Here is a 22,064-nt window from a genome sequence, read left to right on the forward strand (position 1 = left end):
GGTGCATTTTTTTCATTTCACTGTGTTATTATTTGGTAATTTTTTGCAAATATCTCAGTCTTTTGTGTAACTTTAAGTGTTTTGTAAGATCAAAACAAAAATCAAGCAATCTGATACATTTCATCGTAGCTTTTGAACAGGTCTGAACCGGTTTTGATGAAAATATACTTGAAAACACATGATGATGCTTTATTAAATGACTCACGTGTATCAACCACGAGCCAAACCAGTTGCAATAATTTTGTTTAACAACATCAAAAAACTTTGTGTTCGTAGATTTTAATAATTGTTTGGTCTGTAATCGACTTTACCGGTTTTTTTACCATCAACTTAAGTTTAAACATAAGAAAATTGCTTGAACACTCTACTTGGTTACATAGCGCTGTAGCATTTACGTGTGATGGTTTCTTGTAACCATTACAAACCAATGACGCTAATTCATTCAACAGAACCATTAAGTGAAGATTTGTTTATCATTATTCGCAACTATTTCCCACTGTCTTTTCACCATTGAGCCAGTTTCTTAGACTTTCTTTTGTCGTATGTTATGTAATGTTTAATTCTTATAAATATGTTATTTGAACAATTTTCCGTATTTATACTTATCCTCATTTCAAGAGATTGCTTTTGAAGACTATACTTTATTAGTTTCCATATTTTAGTGAAGAATTCCACGTTTTATTTAACTCTCTATTCTTGCTCCTACATTTAAACTTATTGTTTGGTTCCTCTTGAAACTGTCTTTTGGTCACATGTTCCTGATGCTTTATCTTTATTACTCTATCTCACTTAGAATACATTGGTTTGTGGTTAGTCTACGTAATACTGACATATGGTTTTTGTACTAGTTTTTACTTCCATACAGTAGACTTATCCTTTTTATCTCCACTTAATCTTACAGTACAACTGCTTTCATTTCTTCCAAACACCTCTTCTTTAGTCTTTTTCTGATTTTATTGAATCAAAACTTAATAAGTTCACCAACTAGTCTTTCTGTTTTTACATGTCCATAGTATTTTATCACCACTCTGGTGTTTTTTCACAGATATTAATCTAAAGGTAAAGCTTTAATTTTGTGTTACATTTTCAAAATAACTTTAAAACAATTTTTTTAAGATATGTACAAAATATCATAAAATTGTGTTTGAACCTAAAAGCAAGAAAAAAAAAATTATCTCTATGCAATACTTATCACCAAACACAGATACAAAAGTGTTAAATCACTCAGTTTTGATAATTATTCTCTGTTATACAAAAACAATCTATTTTTTGCTTGAACAAACGTTTTTTCGTTTAGATAAGTCACATATCTGTACACACCTTTCCACAGTGATTGTCTACCAAAATGGTGCTTCTTCCACAACACTTGTTCGAAATGTTTGTGGTGACGTACTTGTATTTAATATGATTATGTTATGCTAACTACAAACTGTAAAACATTAAACCAGTTGTTCACCTCGGTGAAGTCGGATGGGCTACTAGCTTTTAAATTTTTATTGCGACAGAAGCAAACTAGGTAGGCTATTACTTTCTGTTGCAATCTGGACTGTATCGCTAGAGCCTAACTTTCCACAAGTTTGATGCTCAGACATTGCTGACTGTTCATTGTATGTGTGGAATGGTCGGAAGCAAAAACAGATTAAACGAAGCGTGTCGTGTTGTTTTTTTTTTGATCTTTTTCTCACCATAAAGCGATGCAAGCAAGAAAACACCTGACAGCTTGCTACAAATCCCAATGAGTTTGTCAAATGACGTGCTTGGTCATTATAGATATATCTGATTGACAATAAATTCGTTGGTTTAATGTTAAAATCCACAAAAATAACACCAACTGATTATCACCTAAACAATTGCATTGCCGTGATGTTTCAGCTGAAACGATTGTCTGACTGAAGATATTAGATACCTAACTTGTGTCAATAGACGCACACAGTCGTTCTATTAATAACTGCAAAAAACTACCAAACACCACAAATACATCCACTGGTTTATTATTCCCCATTACCTCCAATATTTAAAACAAGTGACCAGGGTTATACTATAATCAGAGAAAACTGCTTCATGACATTGAGGACAGTAGCATGGCACTTTTTGATGTTTTGCATATAAACAAAATCTGCTTTCTGATTTGCTAAAATTTAATTTTCCTTGTTAGAGGATAAAATAGAAAGTTATACGGATGACTCTAAACCTAAAGTTTAAACGCTTGTGACGTAACAATGGCTTAGGTGCAATCATCACAATTAAGAACAAAACATTCCAGGAGGGCAAGGAGCCAAAGGGGACCATGGACAACGTGATGACTGCAGAGAAACGATTGAAAGACTTGAGCAAAAACTTACAGAGTTGGAAACGGATTTTAACCAAAAATTAGGTGAGAATTTATGTTTTTGATAAAAGTTTTTTAGCAGTTTTCATTTAGTGTGTATTCACCAAGGTACTTGTGAAAAGTTAAAGTGCCCCTGACAGGTTGGACCCAAGTATAGTAAATTTTCTAAGCATTTTCTAGCGCAAAATTATGCTTAGCGAACTTTTTAATCTTAACCTCGAAGCTCGACTGGTCAGGGCGAAATTTATACAAAACGACAGTTCCGCAGCGCCACCACAGGCGAAACTCCATATTGCACTGCTCTGGGACGACTTTGGTGGTATTACGTCATCGTGGGTGGGCGTTGTTAGCGACGGATGAAACAAATGTTTTGTAGATGTAATTGGTGGATCACAGTTTGGTCGGAGTTGGTACAAGCGGTTGCTTTTTTCAAAGATTTATTGTTTTTTGCAGTTTAATAAAACTGTACTGGATACGTTCCTACAAAACCTAAAATATACTTGAAGTGAAAAATGAAGAAATCGTACGAATCATCATTCATATTTAATTCATCACTATTCATAAATAAAGAAACGTTATCTCTCTCTCCCTCATAATGTGCCTTCAGTAGGCCATTGAAATCCGGTGTAACAGCCATCTGGACTTGAAAATTGTTTCGGATTCGCCAAACAATGCATGACGGCAGCACAATCCGATTGTTGCTTCCGAGAGCACCACCTTGTAGTATCCACTCCAATACATGCCTGTAAGCGACTAATTACCGATAGGCTACTGCTTGCAAGGAAATAAAATCACTTCGTTTAGTGTGCATTCTTTAGCGTTTAGGGTATTTTTAGCCTAATGTAGCATCCTTACTCTTTTGCTAGGTCTCCGTTTTCTCCTTTCGGTTTATTGTTTTTTTCTCGAGTTCTTCCGGCTCCCCATAAAAAAAAGTCCTCAGAACTGCGGGATGTAAGTGTGCCTCAAAATCGGTCAAATTGGTAACACAGCTAGATGCGTCTTTCTTCAAAAGTTCTTTCGTCTATGGCACTTCATGGCAACATACACATTCATTGGGCTGGGACATAGACTCGCACTTGTGGCAAACGCACCGCCTACAGTTCCCAGCACGCCACTCATTGCTGAGAAGATCCAAATCGGGTTGGTGGTGTTTACAAAATTATCTCCAGTGAAGTGAAGAGAACACATACGACTAGTTTTGTATGGTCCATCTCACTTTCGAACACTTTAAGAAAACTTTGACTATTTTCTTCTCAGCACCTTGTTTTGTTTGAAAGCATGAAAATATAGCACACGTCTTTGTCACTGACTCTGTCACATAAACAGCAATTTCCAGGCATTAGGCCTACCTCAACCATAAATTAAGTGTACTGTCTGGGAGATACTGCTGTTACACTGCAAATGGCTATAGCCAGATTAGGACAAATAAAAAATTATCCAAATTGTAGCCCTACAAGAGTTTAGAAAAACTGCAATTTCAATTGAATTGAGATGCTGTTTGATAAAAATAAACTCAATCTATTTGATCTAAACCTGATAGTAATAATAAGTTGACTTTTTCCTTTCGGTAATTCTCATTTTGCACATGCTTTAGACCAATAGAGCCCCACACATTGACGTTTTGGAGCAGTCGTACCACACCTTACCAACTCACCACAGAGAAAGAATGTATCCTTCCCACCCACGGTCACGTCACAGCGAGGTTGCCGTTTTTATTTTCGCAATTGAATGAGTGCCAGATTCGCCGAAAGTGAACGAAAGTTTGCAAGCGTGTAACTTATTAGCCTGTTGATATTTTTTACTATTTGCTGGTCAGGGAAGTTTGTTAGTGTCATCTCTTTGGTATCTTAGGTAAATTTAGCAAATTTATTTTCCTGTCAGAGGCACTTTAAGCCTTATTACATGACATGGCCTACTACATAATGATACATGATCAAAAACTCATTCAAAGATTCATTTAAAATAGCATTTGGTTTGGGTTAGGAAATGTACACGTGAATTCTGTTTTGTCGGTAAATCTAAATTTTTGAGTAGTTTTGCTGCATTCGCTTGTAAAAGTTGTTTTATTGTTGCTTGAAACTTCAGTAAGTTTTCAAAAGAGTCAAACAAATAAATGCGCTAGAGCTTGACGCCATTCATCAGACAAGTCCTGGAGCTTCTTAAAGTTTCAATGATGTATTACAAAACCGTTTGTTCAGCAACAAGTCGCTTGAAACTCAAGTAAAAAGAAAGCAATAACATTTCTGGCTCCAAAACTATTGCAATTACAAATCCCTAAAGCAAGGGTCTCAAACTGAAATTGTTTTGAGAGCAAAATGAATACTTGTTAATGAACCCGAAGGCCGTAATACCTTTTTACATTGCGAAACGTTAAGCCTGTTTCCCTGGCCCGTTTCGGTTTTCTAAATTTAGCGGACTGGCACTGCAGAGTTTTCAATCCGCACTTTCCTTCCACAGGTACCTCGAATTTAACCTGGCTCCCGCGTGTTAAGCTGGTGTACCTCTTCTCTGGGTGCATCGCCACTCCAAAAACACGTCACTCCCCGCCACCACGGGTGTGGCAGGCCGGTTCTTTAAAATCTCTAACCTGGCTGTGTTTATTGTGGCTGAGTTCTTCTTGCAGTGTCAATTAGTATTTGTACCTGTGCGTTGTTGATGCTGATAAACCAGTTCATCATCGTTCAATGAACAAAATAACATAGTAAGTACGCAATAAAAAAGATAGTAAAAACACACCAAGAAGGCATCACCGCAAAAAAGAAATAGTAGTAAGAACAAAGAGATGGAAAAATACTGTGAAAACAAAAAAATGTAAACGGAATAGCTTGGATCTGGAGAGCAAAAAATCTTGCAACCGACTTTCAAAATGCGCGGAAAAACGATGAACTAAATGTCGCAAATAGGCTACCAAGGTTTCTATTGTGATAACGACACAAAAAGTGAATAGGCAATGTGATTGTGATGCAACAATGCGGGTTTCTCACAAGCAATAAATGGCGCGACATTAGGCCAGCGCTGATAAAGCCGGGTATAGATTGATAGGCATTTTCAGATTTTTCATTTTCAGATTTTCAGTAATTTTGAAGTGAATTTAGCTTGTTAAGTGAATATTAATAAATAAGTGAAATTTAATTGTTAATCACTTCAAAGTTTAAACATGCATCGCTGGTCCCACCAAAACGCCCTGGCGGGCAGCATGCGGCCTGCGGACTGGGTGTTCGGGACCCTTGCCCTAAAAGAAGTATTTATGACATTGCATAATGGACTGTAGAATTACATGTTCCAGTAATGTTTATGCATTTGTGCAAATATGATTATTACTTGTGCAGCTGTCACAGATACCAAAGGTCTGTAAAAACAAAGAATGAAAAAAGTTGTAGAAACAATAATTTAAACTGTTAAAGTAGTTTCGATAAGTTGTAGAACTATCCGCCAAAAAGACTGAAAAAGCAAAAATCAAATTTAGACAAAAATTTGCAAAATTATTACGCTACGTTACTGAAAAAAAACATTTTATTTTTCAAATAAATATATTTTTTACAATAAACTCATTATTATGGAAACAGCAAGGAGAAGCCACAATTGCGATGATCTTTACCAAGATGGCTTCACTACCGATGGTGCTTACAACATTTCTGTAAATGGACAAGTGATAGAGGTTTATTGTGAATTTCAGAAGCATGGCAGCAATTGGATGGTTTGTTGTTATAAATTAAATGTGATAAAAGGTAGTAGGCTATGCCATTATAAAGGCAAGGCTTTTGGTTAGGCTACCAATTGACTTCCAGATGGAGTAATCTTTGACGTTTTAAATATCACGACCTAATCCTTTCTAACATCTATCATCTTGGTAGGCATCCAAACTTTTAGGATTTTCTTAACTTATGTTGTGGATACTTCATTTTATACAACCAGATTGCCCACAAGTTTGCGTAATAAGAGGAGGCTACACCTGTTCCAAAATGCTGAAATATTTGTAATGATTAATGACAATTCCTAAAAAAAAAATTATCAAAAAGTGTGATACGTCGCATTATGGTAAGTTACATTTGTTTAATGTAAAATTAGTCATGCAAAACTTCACTTTATTTAGTCCTTTAATCTCAAACTGTTGTGGCAACCGCACGAAAGTGCAACTGTATTTTTCATTGTATAGGTGAGATATTCAAATACTTGTCATTAAACTGTGTTCAATTTCATCGTTTAGATTTTTCAAAAACGATTTTCCGGTGAAGTTGATTTCTACAGGAATTGGACTGACTATGGCGAAGGGTTTGGTGAAAAATATGGAGAATTCTGGCTTGGTATGGTCACGGCCACCTGGAGATACGGTCTAATTTAGAGGATTCGGCAAACTTTTCCAGATTTTCCAACTGTTGCTATCTGTCTGAAAGAACTTTTTTTTAAATTAGTATTTCAATTGAGTCTCAACATGCATCATCAGGCTTTGAAAAACAAAGACTATTTGATTCAGAAAAATTCAGACTGTTAGCCACTTGCTAACAGTGTGTTTTAACGGTTTCAACTTACTTTTACTCATTTTTTTTTCTGCTTCACTAAGACAACAAAGGACTTTTATATCTTTGCAAGATAATAAATAGTGAAAAAATATTGTAAAATTTCAATCAAACAGTATCAGTAGTGGTATTCAAAATCTGCAAAATGTAACAAATCAGACCACACCTCCAGGTAGCTATGGTGTGATTTATCTTGTTCAAATGTAACCAGGATTTAATAGCACAGAGACGTGCAAACTACGGACTGCAGGCCGCACTTATTTCTGTGGCCCTCGTTGCATTGTTTGAAAAACGTCAATAAACTTCTTCTTTTAGTCTTCTACTGTTATTGAAAAAATGTTCTTGTTTCTAATAATATCTTAAGGCCATCTATTGGTAAGTTTGTTGTCATATTACTGTACATCCGAGATTGTTAAACATAAACTAGCTTACCTGGTTATGAAAGCTTACATTGTTAGAGTTTGATTAAAATAAATTCATTCTACTAAAATTTATTCAGCTAAATTCAAAATGACCACCAGAGGGAAAACTTTGTTTTTCAAATTTAAGAAAGTAGCACGGAAATATCAATGATTCGTAGATTCATAGCACGGAAATATCACAAAATTCACATTGCCGGACGACCTGGCAATTTTCCGCTCCACAAAGTTGTGGGAAAACCTAGAAGCCACCTTGAGCCAGGACATGCAAACCATCTCAGCTAATCTCCAGAACTGGCGATAGAAACTCAGCGAAACCAAAACTGTGGTAGCAGCTTTCTATTTACATAATCGGGAAGCTGATCGTGAGCTAAATGTTCAGAACAATAGAAAGTCTCTGTCCTTCTGCCGCGAACCAAAGTATCTTGGGGTGACAATAGACAGATCGCTCACATACTGCCATCATTTGGTGCCACTGCGCGAGAAACTGCCATCGTGCGCTGAGGTGCTCATGCATCCAAATAAAAATAAATGATCATTCATCCATCCTGCAATGAAGATAATTAATTGTTTGTTTATTCAAGGTCTGAAAGATTTACATTCGATTTTAAGTACAGGACATCACATGTTGAGAGTTGACATGGAGGACTGGGAAGGAAACACAGCATACGCTGAGTACAGGCAAGTAAACATGAAACAGAGTCTTAAATCAAAGGTCTAATATTTTTGTTTGATAGTGGAAATTATAGCGGTGAGGTACAGCTTGCATATGGTTACTGCCCAAGGCGCTGAAAAGGAGGAATGTAAAGGAAAAATGTTTCCAAAACGTCGAAGTTGTGTCTTCATATCAGTTGCAATAGAAATGAAGAAAGAGAAAACATATTTGAATGAAAATGAATGAAAATTTTTATGCTCTCGTTCATGCAAATTACGTAGCTAGTTAGGACAATGACCTAGTCTTAAATGATTTTAAAAATTATAAAATTGCAAAAAACGTGTTTGAAGCTTGTATGTCGTGTCATCACATCATTAGCCTAATGCTGGCTTGTGCGAAACACAATTAAATTATTTCCATCCAAGGTGCTTTTTTTGTTGCAATGCATGAACCCACACAAAAACTTAGAAAAGAAAACAACGCACTTTCGACTCATTTTCGTATTATAACAATCAGGTAGATTTCTGTAATCCTTGTATTTTCTTTCAAAATGCAACGTTTCATTATTAAACGAGGAATTAACTTTTAGCACTTTCTTAGTCATCATTTTATTATAGATAACCTTAAAACTGTTTATTTACTTCGAGTTGACTTTAAAACTTAAATATCTTATATAGAGAGGCATTTAGTCAAGTACATTTCAACGGATTGTGAAAATTACAATTTGCAACTAAATAAAGCAAAGTTTTCATAGCTTCCTTATTGAAGCACACCCCCACAAAAGCAAAATTAAACATTCACTTTTTTGGATTGGGATTTTGTTGAATGTCTAATTGCAATCTCAAAAATGGATGAATGTTCAGAAAGATTAATTCAGAAACTTGATCTTTTTAAAGTAGTAAAAAAAAATCGAAAACAAAGTGTCCTGTAAATAGAAAAGAGAGTCTTTGCTTCAATTATCACGATCTCATCAGTGCAGTGATAACCAGGGCCGGATTTAGCTGATGGTGGGCCCGGGGCAGTGCTGTGTTAAGCCCTTGGTGGGCCCTGGGGCCAAAATAATTTTGGGCCCCTTATCGGCAAGCAGACTTATGATAATATAGTGTGTATGTTCACTGCACTGATATGGAAAGGTGGTTCACTTCACTAGACTTTCTCACCAGTTGAGAAAACAATACAAATGTATATAAGAGCAAACACAGGTCCATCAAGTCATAGCTACACCTTTGCTTGCAATGAAAGCCAAAAGTGTAAACGATTTCTAAACATACTGGCAACGGTCATGAAGCGTAGGGGTCATTCAACCCAGATCTTATATCAGTATATATCACACAGTAGAAGTAAGCATAAAAATTTGACATGCTTATCACATTGAGTTCATACAATTTTTTGTATCGGTTAAAAATTGACAAAATTATGAGAATTTTAAATTGGTTAGTTACATTTGAAAGCAATTTTTTCCAAAAATTACAATTGGCATCTGAAATTTCACTAACCTATTATTTTTAAATGTATAGCCATAACATAACAAAACAGTTTAGAAGTGCAAAAAATAAAGTGAATTCACAAATACTTTAACAAACAACATTTTAACACTTTCACCAAGTGGTAATTATGTTTTGTCTTGTAGGATCACTGGGGTGGAGGCTGACTTGGTGACCTCATAAGGTCTTTCGCTTCCTTCCTCTCTCACTTTTATGTAATGTACTATTGTACCAGTGCATTTGGTGTAATATTTTGTGAAAAAACATAAACCAGTGATTGATTGATTAAACCACTCACCATTACAATACTTTCAAAAAGCTACCCAAGTACCCATTCAAAATGCTAACATGAAAACTCAAGTGTACTCAAAACTCAAATGTGCATAATCAGGAACTTTAGTATGATAAAAACAGTAGTTACCAATCTAGTGATATACTTTCAATTCACAACAGAACAGTGGTAATTTGTAACAGCACAGAATGGCGTACATGGTTTATTAACTAGGCCTACTCACACAAGATACACTATTATTAGAAACCTGTTGTTAATCATGCTATATTTCACTAAAAAATTTTTTTTATTAATTGCTTTATTTTTGGAACATTGTGGTTGTTGAATTTAAGAAGCACAATTATTATGAGCAGCAGTTGCTGTAATCTAACTGTTGAATTAACTTTACTACATGTAACTATTTTTTTCATATGCAAACACCATTGGTCATGTTAAAAACAGCTGTTGTTGGAATGGTGCATGGGCACGAATGCTGACTTATGTAGATGAAGTTTAATAACTTTATCACATGTTGCAACTACTTCACAGGAATCACAGCATACATAAGAAAATTACTATGAACTTTAACAAAACGGAGCAATACTTACAGTGCAACACTAGTTAAGAGGTTTCTAGGTAAGGTCTAACAGCTTCATTACTCACTGACAACTTTGCAGTACTCAGAAAGCCTTCATAGGTTACTGGTGCTTAATGAAATGTTGTAATGCTTACTGCACAATAACTACTACCTAGTTAAACTTTTATAACTTCATAAACAACCATCAACCCAGCAGTGTACAGAACACAGCAGAAATATAATTTATAGTAAACACAGGTCTATCAAGTTATACCTTCATCTTTGCTTTGAATGAAAGAAATGAAATATAAAGCAGCAACGATTTGAAATCACAAACAAAATCCTGGCAACTGTCATAAAATACTTATTGGTATCTAAATGTATGCTGGTTACACTTGCCGATAGCTACCTCTGTAAAGTCAGGGATATTTATAATTACGGGATTGTAAATGCTAAAAATGAAATGCTAATTAATCTATGAGAAATGCTATTTTGTTTCCTGTTCACAATTTTTTAGCAGTAAACAAAATATGACTGCACAAATGGAAGAGGCTACAAATAAGACAAACGTTTTTATGGCCTACATCTAAAGGCAGGTGAATTGATTATTACACTACTCAATGTCTGCTGTCCGCTTATTACTTGCTGACCTTTGAGGTCAGTTTTTGAATTGTTTGCCTTACTTTTGGTGGTTGTTCTTCAGCTTGTGGCCTGCTGATCACTTTATCTGGTTCTTACCACAGCAATTAAAGACATGGGTAAAGATAGCATTAAATGCTTCATGGTTTCTGGTACATTCAAGGTTTAACATTTGGCTCAACATAACTTTTGAAAAAAAAAAAACTATGCGAAGAGCTTTGTGAAAAACATTCCCTTGTTTGGAACATCTGCAAAACTTTTGCAGCACGTCTGCACCATTGGTAATCAATTAATCATAGTAAACGAATGTACTTCAATGGCAATAACGGCAAAGCAAAGTTTGATTGGTTTTGACAAACCTCCATGGCAAGCCATTTCAAAGAATTCCTCTTTGAGAGTTTTGTTTATAAATCTGAAATGTTCAAAGCAAGAATGTCGCTAGTTCAAACAAGACATCTTCTTTATGAAATGCTGAATGAAATCTTGGTACATAGCAATGTTACACCATTCTAGAACTAGACTACCAGAGTACCAGTTGTAAACCAGTAACATTCACTTTGAAGTTAAGCTTAAGAAAACAAAACACCCTGTAAAACCAAAACGTTAAGCCAAAAGTGCAACAGCCTTAATACAGCTTATGACACTTCAAAAAAGACTTTTACTTTGCAAGTTATACCAGTAGATGTAGAAAAATACTTTATTGTTAAAAGGGATATCAATAGACCAACCAAACTTTCAGCTAGTCCAGTATTACAAAAAGTATTTTATGTGTCTTGTTTAGTTATTGGCAGACTTCAAAATCAATCGTACCTCACTCTTAAAGTTTATGCTAAAGAGAAGCTAACCTACAAAACATGAACGCTTTCACCTTACCCGGTATGCTAAAGAAAGGTTTCAATCTATGCTTTTGCAAAATTTAGACAAGGCATTGCAATAAAGTTATGCAAATGTCTTACATAATTTTCCCATTTATGAAAATCAATTTAAAATGAGCTGTCTACTTCGTGGTTTAACAGTAGCTTACAAAGTATGGTGATTTCAACAGTTGCCAATTCCAAAGTTCTACCACAAAATACGAAAAAATAAACAACCAAAATAATTAAAACACATTTATCTTAAACACACCTTTGTGGGAATTGGGCCCGTCTTGACTTCAAGTATTCAATTGCAACCAACCTGTTTTATTTCAAATACAGGTAATTTTACTAATGTTGTCATATTTTAACTTTTCTTTAAAATAATGTGGTGTTTTTAGAGATGTTTTGGTATAAGGGCCCAGCATCTCATTGGTACCGGGCCTAAATTATCTTCTTAATGGACAAGTAGGCTACACGCAGTAAACTTTAACAACTAAAAAACACATTGTTACTGAAACGCAAAAGTCTATTACCTGTGGGCCCCCTGAAATTCCATCACAAAATAACTACAACACATTTATTTTAAACACACCTTTGTGGGAATTGGGCCCTTCTTGATTTCAAGTATTCAATTGCAACCAACCTGTTTTGTTTCAAATACAAATGATTTTACTAATGTTGTCGCAGCCTATTTTAACTTTGATTCAAGATAATATGGGGATTTTTGAGATATTTTGGTACAAGGGCCCAGGCCCGGCATCTCATTGGTATCGGACCTAAATTATCTTCTCAATGGAAGTACACGCAGTAAACTTTAGCAGCTAAAAAACACGACACTGACGCGCAAAAGTCTATTACTTGTGGGCCCCCTGAGATGGTGGGCCCGGGGGCCGGGCCCTCCTTGCCCCCCCTTGACACAGCACTGGCCCGGGGAACTTTTTGATGGGGGCCCCCGTGCAAAAAAAATTTTCGCTTCTACGTCGCGAAAAACCACCTCTGCGTCTACAATAGCATTAGGCTAATCCAGCACTACACTGCACAGCATTTTGCAGAAACTTCAAAGGCTGAAAGAAAATATAATAATAGCCTAACACAAAATCACATTTTTTCCACATAGGGGGGCCCGGAGGCGAAATTTTTTTTCCCCACGAGATTTTTGTCTCATTGATTCTAGTCACTCTAAAAGTAAGATTTTCCGAAAGTGTTTTGAGAGATTGGTTGATTCAGATTGCGAAATAACTATTTGCCAATGAAATTGTGCAATGATAATAAAATATAAGCTTTCCCTAACCCTACTTTTTTGAAAAGCTCTTGTGCACCGCAAAAATTAATTTAAAGAAAAAAAAGTTTGACTACGACGGGCGTCGAACCCCCGTTCACCCGATCAGTAGGCAGAGGATGCAACCACTGAACCAACCGTGCCAACGAGAAAGTGTTGCATTCACACGGTTTTAATACAAACTTTTACCAAAATATGTAAATGAGACAGAAATCTGGTGGAAAAAAATTTTTCGCGGCCCGGAGCACCTGCACCCTCTTTTCCCCTTTATATCTGGACCTGGTGATAACTAGGCACTAAACACATTTAAGTGAAACATAACAATTTATCTTTACTGCACTCATGAGCTAAAGAAGTATTATTTTGAAAAATATCAATTTTTTTATTCAACTGCAAAAGATCAAAAAGTTTTTATTACACAAACATAATTTGAAAAAAAATGCTTTGAAGAATGAAAGTTTAGCTGACAATATATAATTACAGTAGTTGTTGCTGATGATACAAAATAAATTGCAGCCTACACTCTTTACAGCGTTTCTAACATAAAGCTTATACAGTATGTTAACGCAGAATGTTTTCAATTGGAAATGAATCCACAAATTATATCTCAAGGATTGAAGGCTACAGTGGAAATGCAAGTTGGTGCAAGTTTACTACACAAAAATTATTTGGTATACAATTATAAACGAGGTACTCGACGATATACCACATCTGGTAAACTTCAGTGAAAACTAGAGTTGTGTCGATTGCGTTGGTTTAATTTCACGGAAAAGTTCAAAAGCTTCAATAAAATTCCAACAGTTACATTGCAATGCAATCTGCATCTTTTACAATGTAGATTGAAAGAATCGTGATTGAAAAGCGTTATACTATTGCGCTTGACGACTCAGCACCCTTAGTATTGAATACCAACTCGAAAAGTATAGGCTACTATATTTCAGTCGCACTGCGTTTTGTGTATGCGTGTTGCAGTGATATCGAAAACTAATTAAATTGATTTAGCCCATCGTACGTATTATATCATTTTATTTTTAGGTGATGCTTTGTCCATTCACACTAATCGACAGTTTTCCACAAAAGATTGCGACAACGATAGAGCTTCCTATCGTCATTGTTCTAGAAGATACTTCGGTGGTTGGTGGTATGGAAGTTGCGCCGACGCAAACTTGAATGGAAAGTACTTGAGGGATGGAACCATAAGCTACACAGGAATGACGTGGTATTGGTGGAAACACTCATTTTATTCGTTGAAGAAAAGCGAAATGAAAATACGTCCAGTACAACAATGAACTCGCGACGAACACAGTCATGAGACTATCGCAGTATTTGAAAGGTTATAAGGGGTTGTAAATATAACCACACGCCAAAACTTTTGAAAAAGAAATATTTACGAACTAAAAATGAGCCTAAAAGTTTCTCTAATAACAATGTCAGTGTTCCATCGCAGAAGAGTTAAAGTTGCATTATTACGTACTTACAAGTGTCAACTGAAAGCGATTCGAGCTAATAAAGTGACAGTCAATTGCACAAACTTGTCAATAAATTCCTGATGTCATCACAACGACTCTTTTGAAAGTAATAGCTCCAATAGCGTCTGCCCCGTTAGCTCAGTTGGTTAGCGCATGACTTCTGGAACGAAGAAGCTTCAAGATCAAGCTGCGCTGGTTCGACTCTCGGGGTGTGCGCTTGAGCAATGCACATTAACGACTGCTCTCCATTCGGCATGTAATGGATGGAATAATTCCCCGGCAATGAGACTTCATTAATCGGAAACTTCACTCTGTTGATCTCGGTGACCGGCCTGCGTCAGTGATTCAAAGCAATTTAAATCGTTATAAATGTTTAATAATTTGTGTACACACATAACTGTGATATGACCTGTGAAACATCTGTTTAAAGGTTAGAGCAACTTCACATAAATACTAACATTTTGCTGCAAAGGCACACATGAAGAAGTATATTTGTTTATTCTTAATTATATGTAGAGACTGAAGCTTTCTGGCATGTTACCATGTTACCTTTCTGGCATGTTACCAATAAAACACATTATCTTCATAAAGCACTGTCATTACCCAAAGATTATGCTTATGCCGAAATTAGTTTAAGCTTCTTGTATAGATATTACATTTACTGAATGTTTCAGGTAATAAAATACGAGATGATGATGTCTTCAACAAGAAGCTTTGCTAGCTGGAGCCAAATTGTCATCCTCAAACTTCCCAGCAATTACAGCAACAAAAGTTGCATTGTCAGTAACTTGGCTGGTTGATTTTTTTAGGATTGTGACATTAGATGACCTATCCACATCTGACATGAATGTGGCATACTATGTTGCTGGCCGGTATATTGGCAGAAGCATTTCTCGTTGTAGGAAATGTAATACTTGCAAGGAACTTCTTATTGCCGATCAAGACGACACTTTAGTAGAAGAAAGCAATAAGTATTGCAAGCTTCTTGCTTTAGCTGATCGTGATGGTTTATCCAAGCCAACAGAACTATGTTTCATTGTAACTTCTCTTGCAATGCACCATTATTATGCTGTGTTATTAGGGTGGGAAATTAAAAGGAGACTGTTCACTATTGGAAATCAACGTAATATTTTTGTTTCCGCTCTCACGGAGTCAGTGTCTCAATTTGATCACCTTCTTGGCATCGTATCTTTAAAGTGTGATTCTGGTCATGCAAACTTTAAGATGATTGTAGAAACTGCTTTCAACTGTTTCGCAAAGAATGAACTTAAACGTTTTGAAGACATTAAAAAGGATTTGGTTGCCAGTTCATCACGGAAAATTCAAAAACTATCTTCAAAAAACTAACTGTCAGCAACCATTATATATTGAGAAGAGGTTGCTTGGTTATAGAAGAACCATATTTACATTGTGTAATTGTTTACTTTTGTACATGACATGTTTCGATATATGAATACTGTTTATAATGCTATGGTATGTGAAATGTATGCAACATAGCTTTATATAGCCTGTGGCATATGCATATTGCATAGGCCTATGTCATTTTATTAAAAAAATGTCATATAAGCGTTTTGATACACTTATCACTTTATTAGAACGTTGTTGCCACTCTTTTGTGACAATACATTCATATGTTCAAAAGTGATGGTGCTGTTCGATGTGACTGCGTATATACTTAAATTGTGCAGTGACCCTTCTAGTGTTGGCGGATAAGCGGAGTTTCGCGTCCCGTAATATAAAGTCCCTAGGTCATCATGCACATGTGTGGAATGGCATGAAGTAAAATGAGCTTTTAAAATTGACAGCTTCATGGAACCATTACCAAGCACATTCGAGCAAATGATACACTGAAGTTTTTGAACATCATCTGTCGTAATGACGTCGAACCCAAAGTCAACATATGATTCTAAATAAGTTCGCTTCTTCGACATAATAACTGCAGGTTATTTAACTTATTTACTCACTTCAAAATAATTCATTTGCAAAAGACTTTCATTTTACATTTGACTTCCACTTTAATTTATGATTCAGTAAATTTACCCCCTCGGTAGGTGAAATTTACCCTTAGGGAGTAAATTTACCCCCGGTTAAGAACCCCTGCAGTGTATAGCCTATCTGTATGCTTTAAGCAATAGAAACGATGGAGTCCTTGGAGGACCCCACCTTGGTAAACCACGTTGGTGAGCTAGGCTTGGTATGTTAAAGGTTAAAGCAGAGTATACTGTCCACCCAGGTCTACCACCGGTGAATGACCGGTCAGTTTTTTAAAAGTGCCTCATCTAATTTCTTGCATTAGCCCACAGTTTTCACAGATTTTGGGCTCATTTTACTGAATTTTAACATTACTAACTTGGCTTAGCTGCAATGAAGTCCGATCTGAGTTGATTTCATATCAAAAGGTTTTGAAATAAAATTTTATTTCATTTGTCTTCTTTTATTTCAAAATCGTAGCACTTTGATTTTGTCATGTATTGAAAACAAACATAAATGTTTTGAACCAACTGAGAACTTTGACATGCAGAAAGCTTCTTGAAGTGCAAATGCACGGTTTTGCTGATAAACGACTTGGTCACGAAACATGAATTAGTGTCGATTAACGAAGTTTCAAACAAGATGCAATGGGTTGTGAACATCGATCAGTCAAATTGAATTAAAATGCTAGATAGTTCTCAATAAGCTCGCAATAGCTTGCTTAGTCTCTCAAAATTTAGAAAAAAGTGATAATGTCAGTTTTGAAGTTGTTTTATTAAAAGCAATATAATATCAAGCTTGAAAGCTTTTGCATACACTTTTTCATAACTAAAAAAGAATTAAAATTTTGTCTTTCACTATTTAGGAAGGTTGCTCGAAATAAAACAAATGTGTTTTAAAGCGAAGAAGAGATTCAGTTTTAACGCAAATGCAGTAACAACAGTTTTTGTTTCGCAATCTAACGACATTCGTTTTGACTTGCCCTTGAAACAAATGTGGAAGGTAGGAAAATCGATTGATTCAGAAAAGACCGTAAAGTTGAAAGTAGCTAACCTTTTAATTCAAAGGCTGTTAAACATCAATGCTTTGCTTTATTTGATAAAATTATTTCGCTTTTTTAAAGTAATTTTGAGTTTTTGAGTAAAGAACTTTTTTGCGTTAAAAGTTTAACCTAAATCAGGTTTTTTTTTCCAAACACTTTTTAATCGCACTCCTGTTAAATTATTGGATAGCACTAGTCGATAGACCACTTTACAGACAAAACCTTATTCTTGTTGCATTTTCATGGCACATTAAAACTTTGTGCATTACTTTTGATTAATCATGGATTCCAATACGACAAAAACTCAAACTGATATCCTTGCACTGGGTTGTCGTTTGAGGAAGGGGAGTTATTATTATTTTATTATTATTTTTCAAAAGAAATAATAAGATTTTCGAAGACAATTACTTTAAGAATCAAGATGAATTTTTTCTTTCTCTGTGCGTTGGTCGCGATTTTATTTTCAAAAGTCGCTAGAAGCTCACAACAAGTTACCCTGACCTGCCCTTCCAATGACGTCACTGAGAGGGGTTTGGCTGGCTCTTCTGGCAAAAGAGGTCCAAAGGGTGAGCCAGGGATAAAGGGTAAGTTAATTGAATGCATTTTTTTGTTATGCCATCAAAGAATATTGATTGATTGAATCTTTATCCTCGGACTGGGAAAGCTTCTTGCAGAGCTTAATCCTGGCAGTTTCGCATACTTGTAAAGGATTTGCATCACTGACGCAGGCCCGGTCACCGAGATTGACAGAGTGAAGTTTCCGATTGATGAAGTCTTGTTGCCGGGGAACTATTCCATCCATTAGATGCCGCTGAATGGAGAGCAGTCCTTAACGTGCGTTGCTCAAGCGCACATCCCGAGAGTCGAACCAGCGCCGCTTGATCTTAAAGCTTCTTCGTTCCAGAAGTGATACGCTAACCAACTGAGCTAACGGGGCGGTTCGACTCTCGGTTCTACAATATTGAAATTGTGACGCCATAGAACAACGTACGCGTCACATATTATGTCACGATATCTATGTTGCGATATTCAATGTCATGTACCTCTGTTGGACATTAATATGCTCCACTGAAACTTAGTGACCATAATTTTTCCAGGTAATGACTAGTTGTGTTATTTTTTCTATTGTAACATTTAAATCATAAATTTAACGTCATTTATACCTTGAATCACTAAACGCGTCATTGATGCGTCCACGTCGTGATTTATCAAGCTGTCATAATAATAGGCAGCCTATTATTCAATGGTTAGTCCAAAATACACTGAACATTGAGCATACAAACGCTTTGACTCACTGGCTTTACAGCGTCCAATACAACAGATGCAACTAATTGTTTTACCACTGTCAGCATACAGTGCAACGATGTTGTTATATAGCGACATTGCTATAAGTTGTAAAAGTAAACTCTTGCAAATTTTACCTGACTATCAATACAAGGCTGAGCAATTAGTTGTGCAGAAAATCATGACAAAATATCATTTTCCATACATATTGTTTATTTGTATTTTTATGAACGTTTCAAGTGGTTGCTTACAGTGCGTTTGTCAACTTCAAGCGTTGAAAATGTTTTAAGGTGTTTAAGAAGCTAAACTTTACGGTGTTTTATGTAAACAATCCATTGTGGAAAGAGTTCTACAGCACAACACATTTTGCTGTTACGGCAAGTCACATCAGAAGACTGATCAGTTCATGGGATCTTTGTTAAAGAGAAATCATTAAGCAATGGATAATGTCGATAGTTGCACAGGACAATGAAAGCGATGTGTAAGCCTAGTCATATGAATGTAGAAACAGACTTGATTAGTCAGATCAGAGCATTTTCAAGAAATGGCCAACACTCCGCCACTTACATTAAACGTGCGCTTTTGCACAGTAGAAATGCAAAACGTTCAGCCCTAGCTCTCCCGTGATTTGTCACAACCTAATATCAGCCATTTTCAAGTTTTCAAGATAAGCGACTTTTTGTGTTTATAGCTGTAAAATTAACAAGGTAAAACACTCGAAGTTGACTTTTGGAAGGCTGGAGCAGACAAGCAAACAAAATTTTTATAAATAAAATTTAAGCCAGGTGTTTGTTTGTTTATTAAAATATGGCGTATATTTGGTTTTGCCAGATAACTAGTTAGGCTATAAAAAATGTATTAGGTTTGTATGGTAAAACCTAATATAATCTTGATGTTGGCTTTATCCGCCTTATTGGCTTATTTAATGTTATGCTTTTGTATGGTAAAACCTAATATAAGCTCGGTGTTGGCTTTAATTACCTTATTGGTTTATTTAATGTTATGCTTTTGTATGGTAAAACCTAATATAAGCTGGGTGTTGGCTTTAACCACCTTATTGGTTTATTTAATGTTATGCTTTTGTATGGAAAAGCTTGATATAAACTAAATGTTGGCTTTGACCACACTATAATTTTATGATTTTGAATAGTAAAGCCTAATATAAGATTATTGGCTACTAAACTGCCTTGGCAGATTTTTTACTTTGACGTTTAGTGTGAGTACAGTACCCTGAAATAAATAAATTGTGGATTACTTTGCTCGTAGTAGATATAATAGAAGCATTAACATACAGTATAATTGAACCAAGTCGTTATGTTGATGCCTCCTTGATTTTTCAAGGAAATTTTTGCTACTTGCTGTGATATGTTGGTTTTAAATCACAGTCATAACATTTCAGGAAGATAATCAAATTTATTTGTCGACCGGATAATGGTGTTATTAAAATAACCCAACTTCTAGTTAGGCCTGCAGGTGGAACCGCAAGGCGTCGTTACCGTTTTAGTTATTCCATGGATAGTTTCTGCACGTTTTGTGAAGTTTTCCTTTTGCCGCTCCTTGTGCTATGTTGTCGATTACTGCAAATTCTGTTGCCGCTTTACTGTCGTGTTGCTTGCATTAGTCGTACATAAATAAACATTAGGTAAAAATTATTGCAGTTTTGCAACTGTATGTGTACACTGTCTCCAAGTGATTTTACGCTTTTATTCAGAATACGGAAATTTTTAAGAAAAATGATATGTTTGATAACAATAAGTCGTACCAGAAAAGAACTCTTGGCTGCAATGAAGGCACGATCATGTTACCATGTCATTCCACTAAGGAGAGCTGTGGCGGGCCGCACTAATAAAATGTTAGGTAGGTTGACTCTTAGCCTATGCTAGAAAAGAACGCATTTCGTACCCAGTATCCAGCGTTACATGTTGTTCATATTTATGTTAGAATACCGCAGCAACAAAATTATTCGAACAACGCTACCTGCCAGGCCAAGCTCCTTTTACAACACTTTTGACTTTTTTAACAATTCCTAATACACGAGGCCACTTGTTTTGCGCGCTTATAGCGAGGCGAGCGGTTTCATTAGAATATTCATCGCCAAGCAAGAGTGGTGTTGTCACTTCGCTTCACAAAAGATATCTTGCAATTAACAATTTCAGTAAACAAGGAAATGTTTGACACATCGCAATATAGGCAACAATAGTGACCGGCAAACATATCAGCGAAAAATAGGCTCCAATAACAAGGAGAAAGAAACCAGGCACCATGAAACAAACGCTTGTGGAAATCACCGAAAATTTGGTAATTCTATCGTAATTCATGAAGAGTCTTCCCTCTAAAAATGCAATGAGTTGGTTTTTCATCCTTTTTTTGAGAGTCTATAAAACCGTCTTTCTTTTATTATAGACAACTGTCACTTGCGATGCTTATCAGCGTGGCAAGAATTTGTTGATTAACAACATTTCGCATTACTTGCTTCGGCAGTACATGCTTCGGCAATCCTAAAATTGGAACGATACAGAGAAGATTAGCATGGTCCCTGCGCAAGGATGACACGCAAAATCGTGAAGCGTTCCATATTTCTTAAAAAAAAAACATTTTGCAGAACTAAGCTAAATGTTTTCATAATACAATCAGAAAAAGTCTTTAAATTTATATATAATATTTTGCCAATTTATTATAAATTGAGTTGGCACACCGATCTGTTTTGCCAACAAAAACTTGCATAAAGAGAACACTGCTCGTGGAACACAATAACGATGAAACGCACACTAGTGTTTACATGACATTTGCAAACTTAAAATAAGCAACCCTATGCTCACAGACATTTTAATCAACCACTGGGACAGTGTGGCTGGACATCGCGTTGGAATAGCTTTAAGCAACCCCCACCTAGAACTATAATCTGATTGGTCGGTCGGTGGAATCGTATGCAAAGCGAAAATATGCTTCCCGGAAAGTATTTTTTGCCTTCCTGCTCTTTAACTCCTCAAGAAAAGTATTTTTGATTATACTTGTACGCTGATACTTTCCGCGGGCCGCAGCGATACAGCGTGGCGGGCCGCCAGTTGGTGACCCCTGCCCTACTACATTGGCTACACAGCATCTGGTTTGGTTGATTAGAAATGACCAAACACACTGGGTAGCGTACTCCCAAGCCTCTGCTTTAAAATTTTAATAAACTTATGCAAGCTAAGCTATTTAGTGTAGGCTACCGCAAAGTCAACTAAGCCATCAGTTCACCAGTACCGGTAGGCTACGAAAAGTCAAACTG

The 22,064-nt window shown here is 36.0% G+C and overlaps 1 protein-coding gene and 1 non-coding gene across 2 annotated transcripts; both read left to right on the forward strand.

The window, feature by feature from the left end:
- Nucleotides 1–1,735: 1,735 nt before the first annotated feature.
- On the forward strand, nt 1,736–16,099 carry LOC145766825 (angiopoietin-related protein 7-like). The gene is made up of 8 exons (XM_082578530.1): nt 1,736–1,739; nt 2,264–2,374; nt 5,896–6,026; nt 6,537–6,633; nt 7,850–7,946; nt 13,598–13,665; nt 14,063–14,246; nt 15,171–16,099. The coding sequence occupies exons 1-8, from the start codon at nt 1,736–1,738 to the stop codon at nt 15,172–15,174; spliced, it is 696 nt and encodes a 231-aa protein (XP_082434656.1). The 3' UTR covers nt 15,175–16,099.
- Nucleotides 16,100–21,271: 5,172 nt separating this feature from the next.
- LOC145767738 (U6 spliceosomal RNA) lies at nt 21,272–21,374 on the forward strand. The gene has a single exon (XR_014288887.1). It is a non-coding gene; the product is annotated as a U6 spliceosomal RNA (small nuclear RNA).
- The last annotated feature ends 690 nt before the right edge of the window (nt 21,375–22,064 follow it).

The sequence above is a fragment of the Aplidium turbinatum genome, chromosome 3 (assembly GCF_918807975.1).
Source record: "Aplidium turbinatum chromosome 3, kaAplTurb1.1, whole genome shotgun sequence".
Lineage (NCBI taxonomy): Eukaryota > Metazoa > Chordata > Ascidiacea > Aplousobranchia > Polyclinidae > Aplidium > Aplidium turbinatum.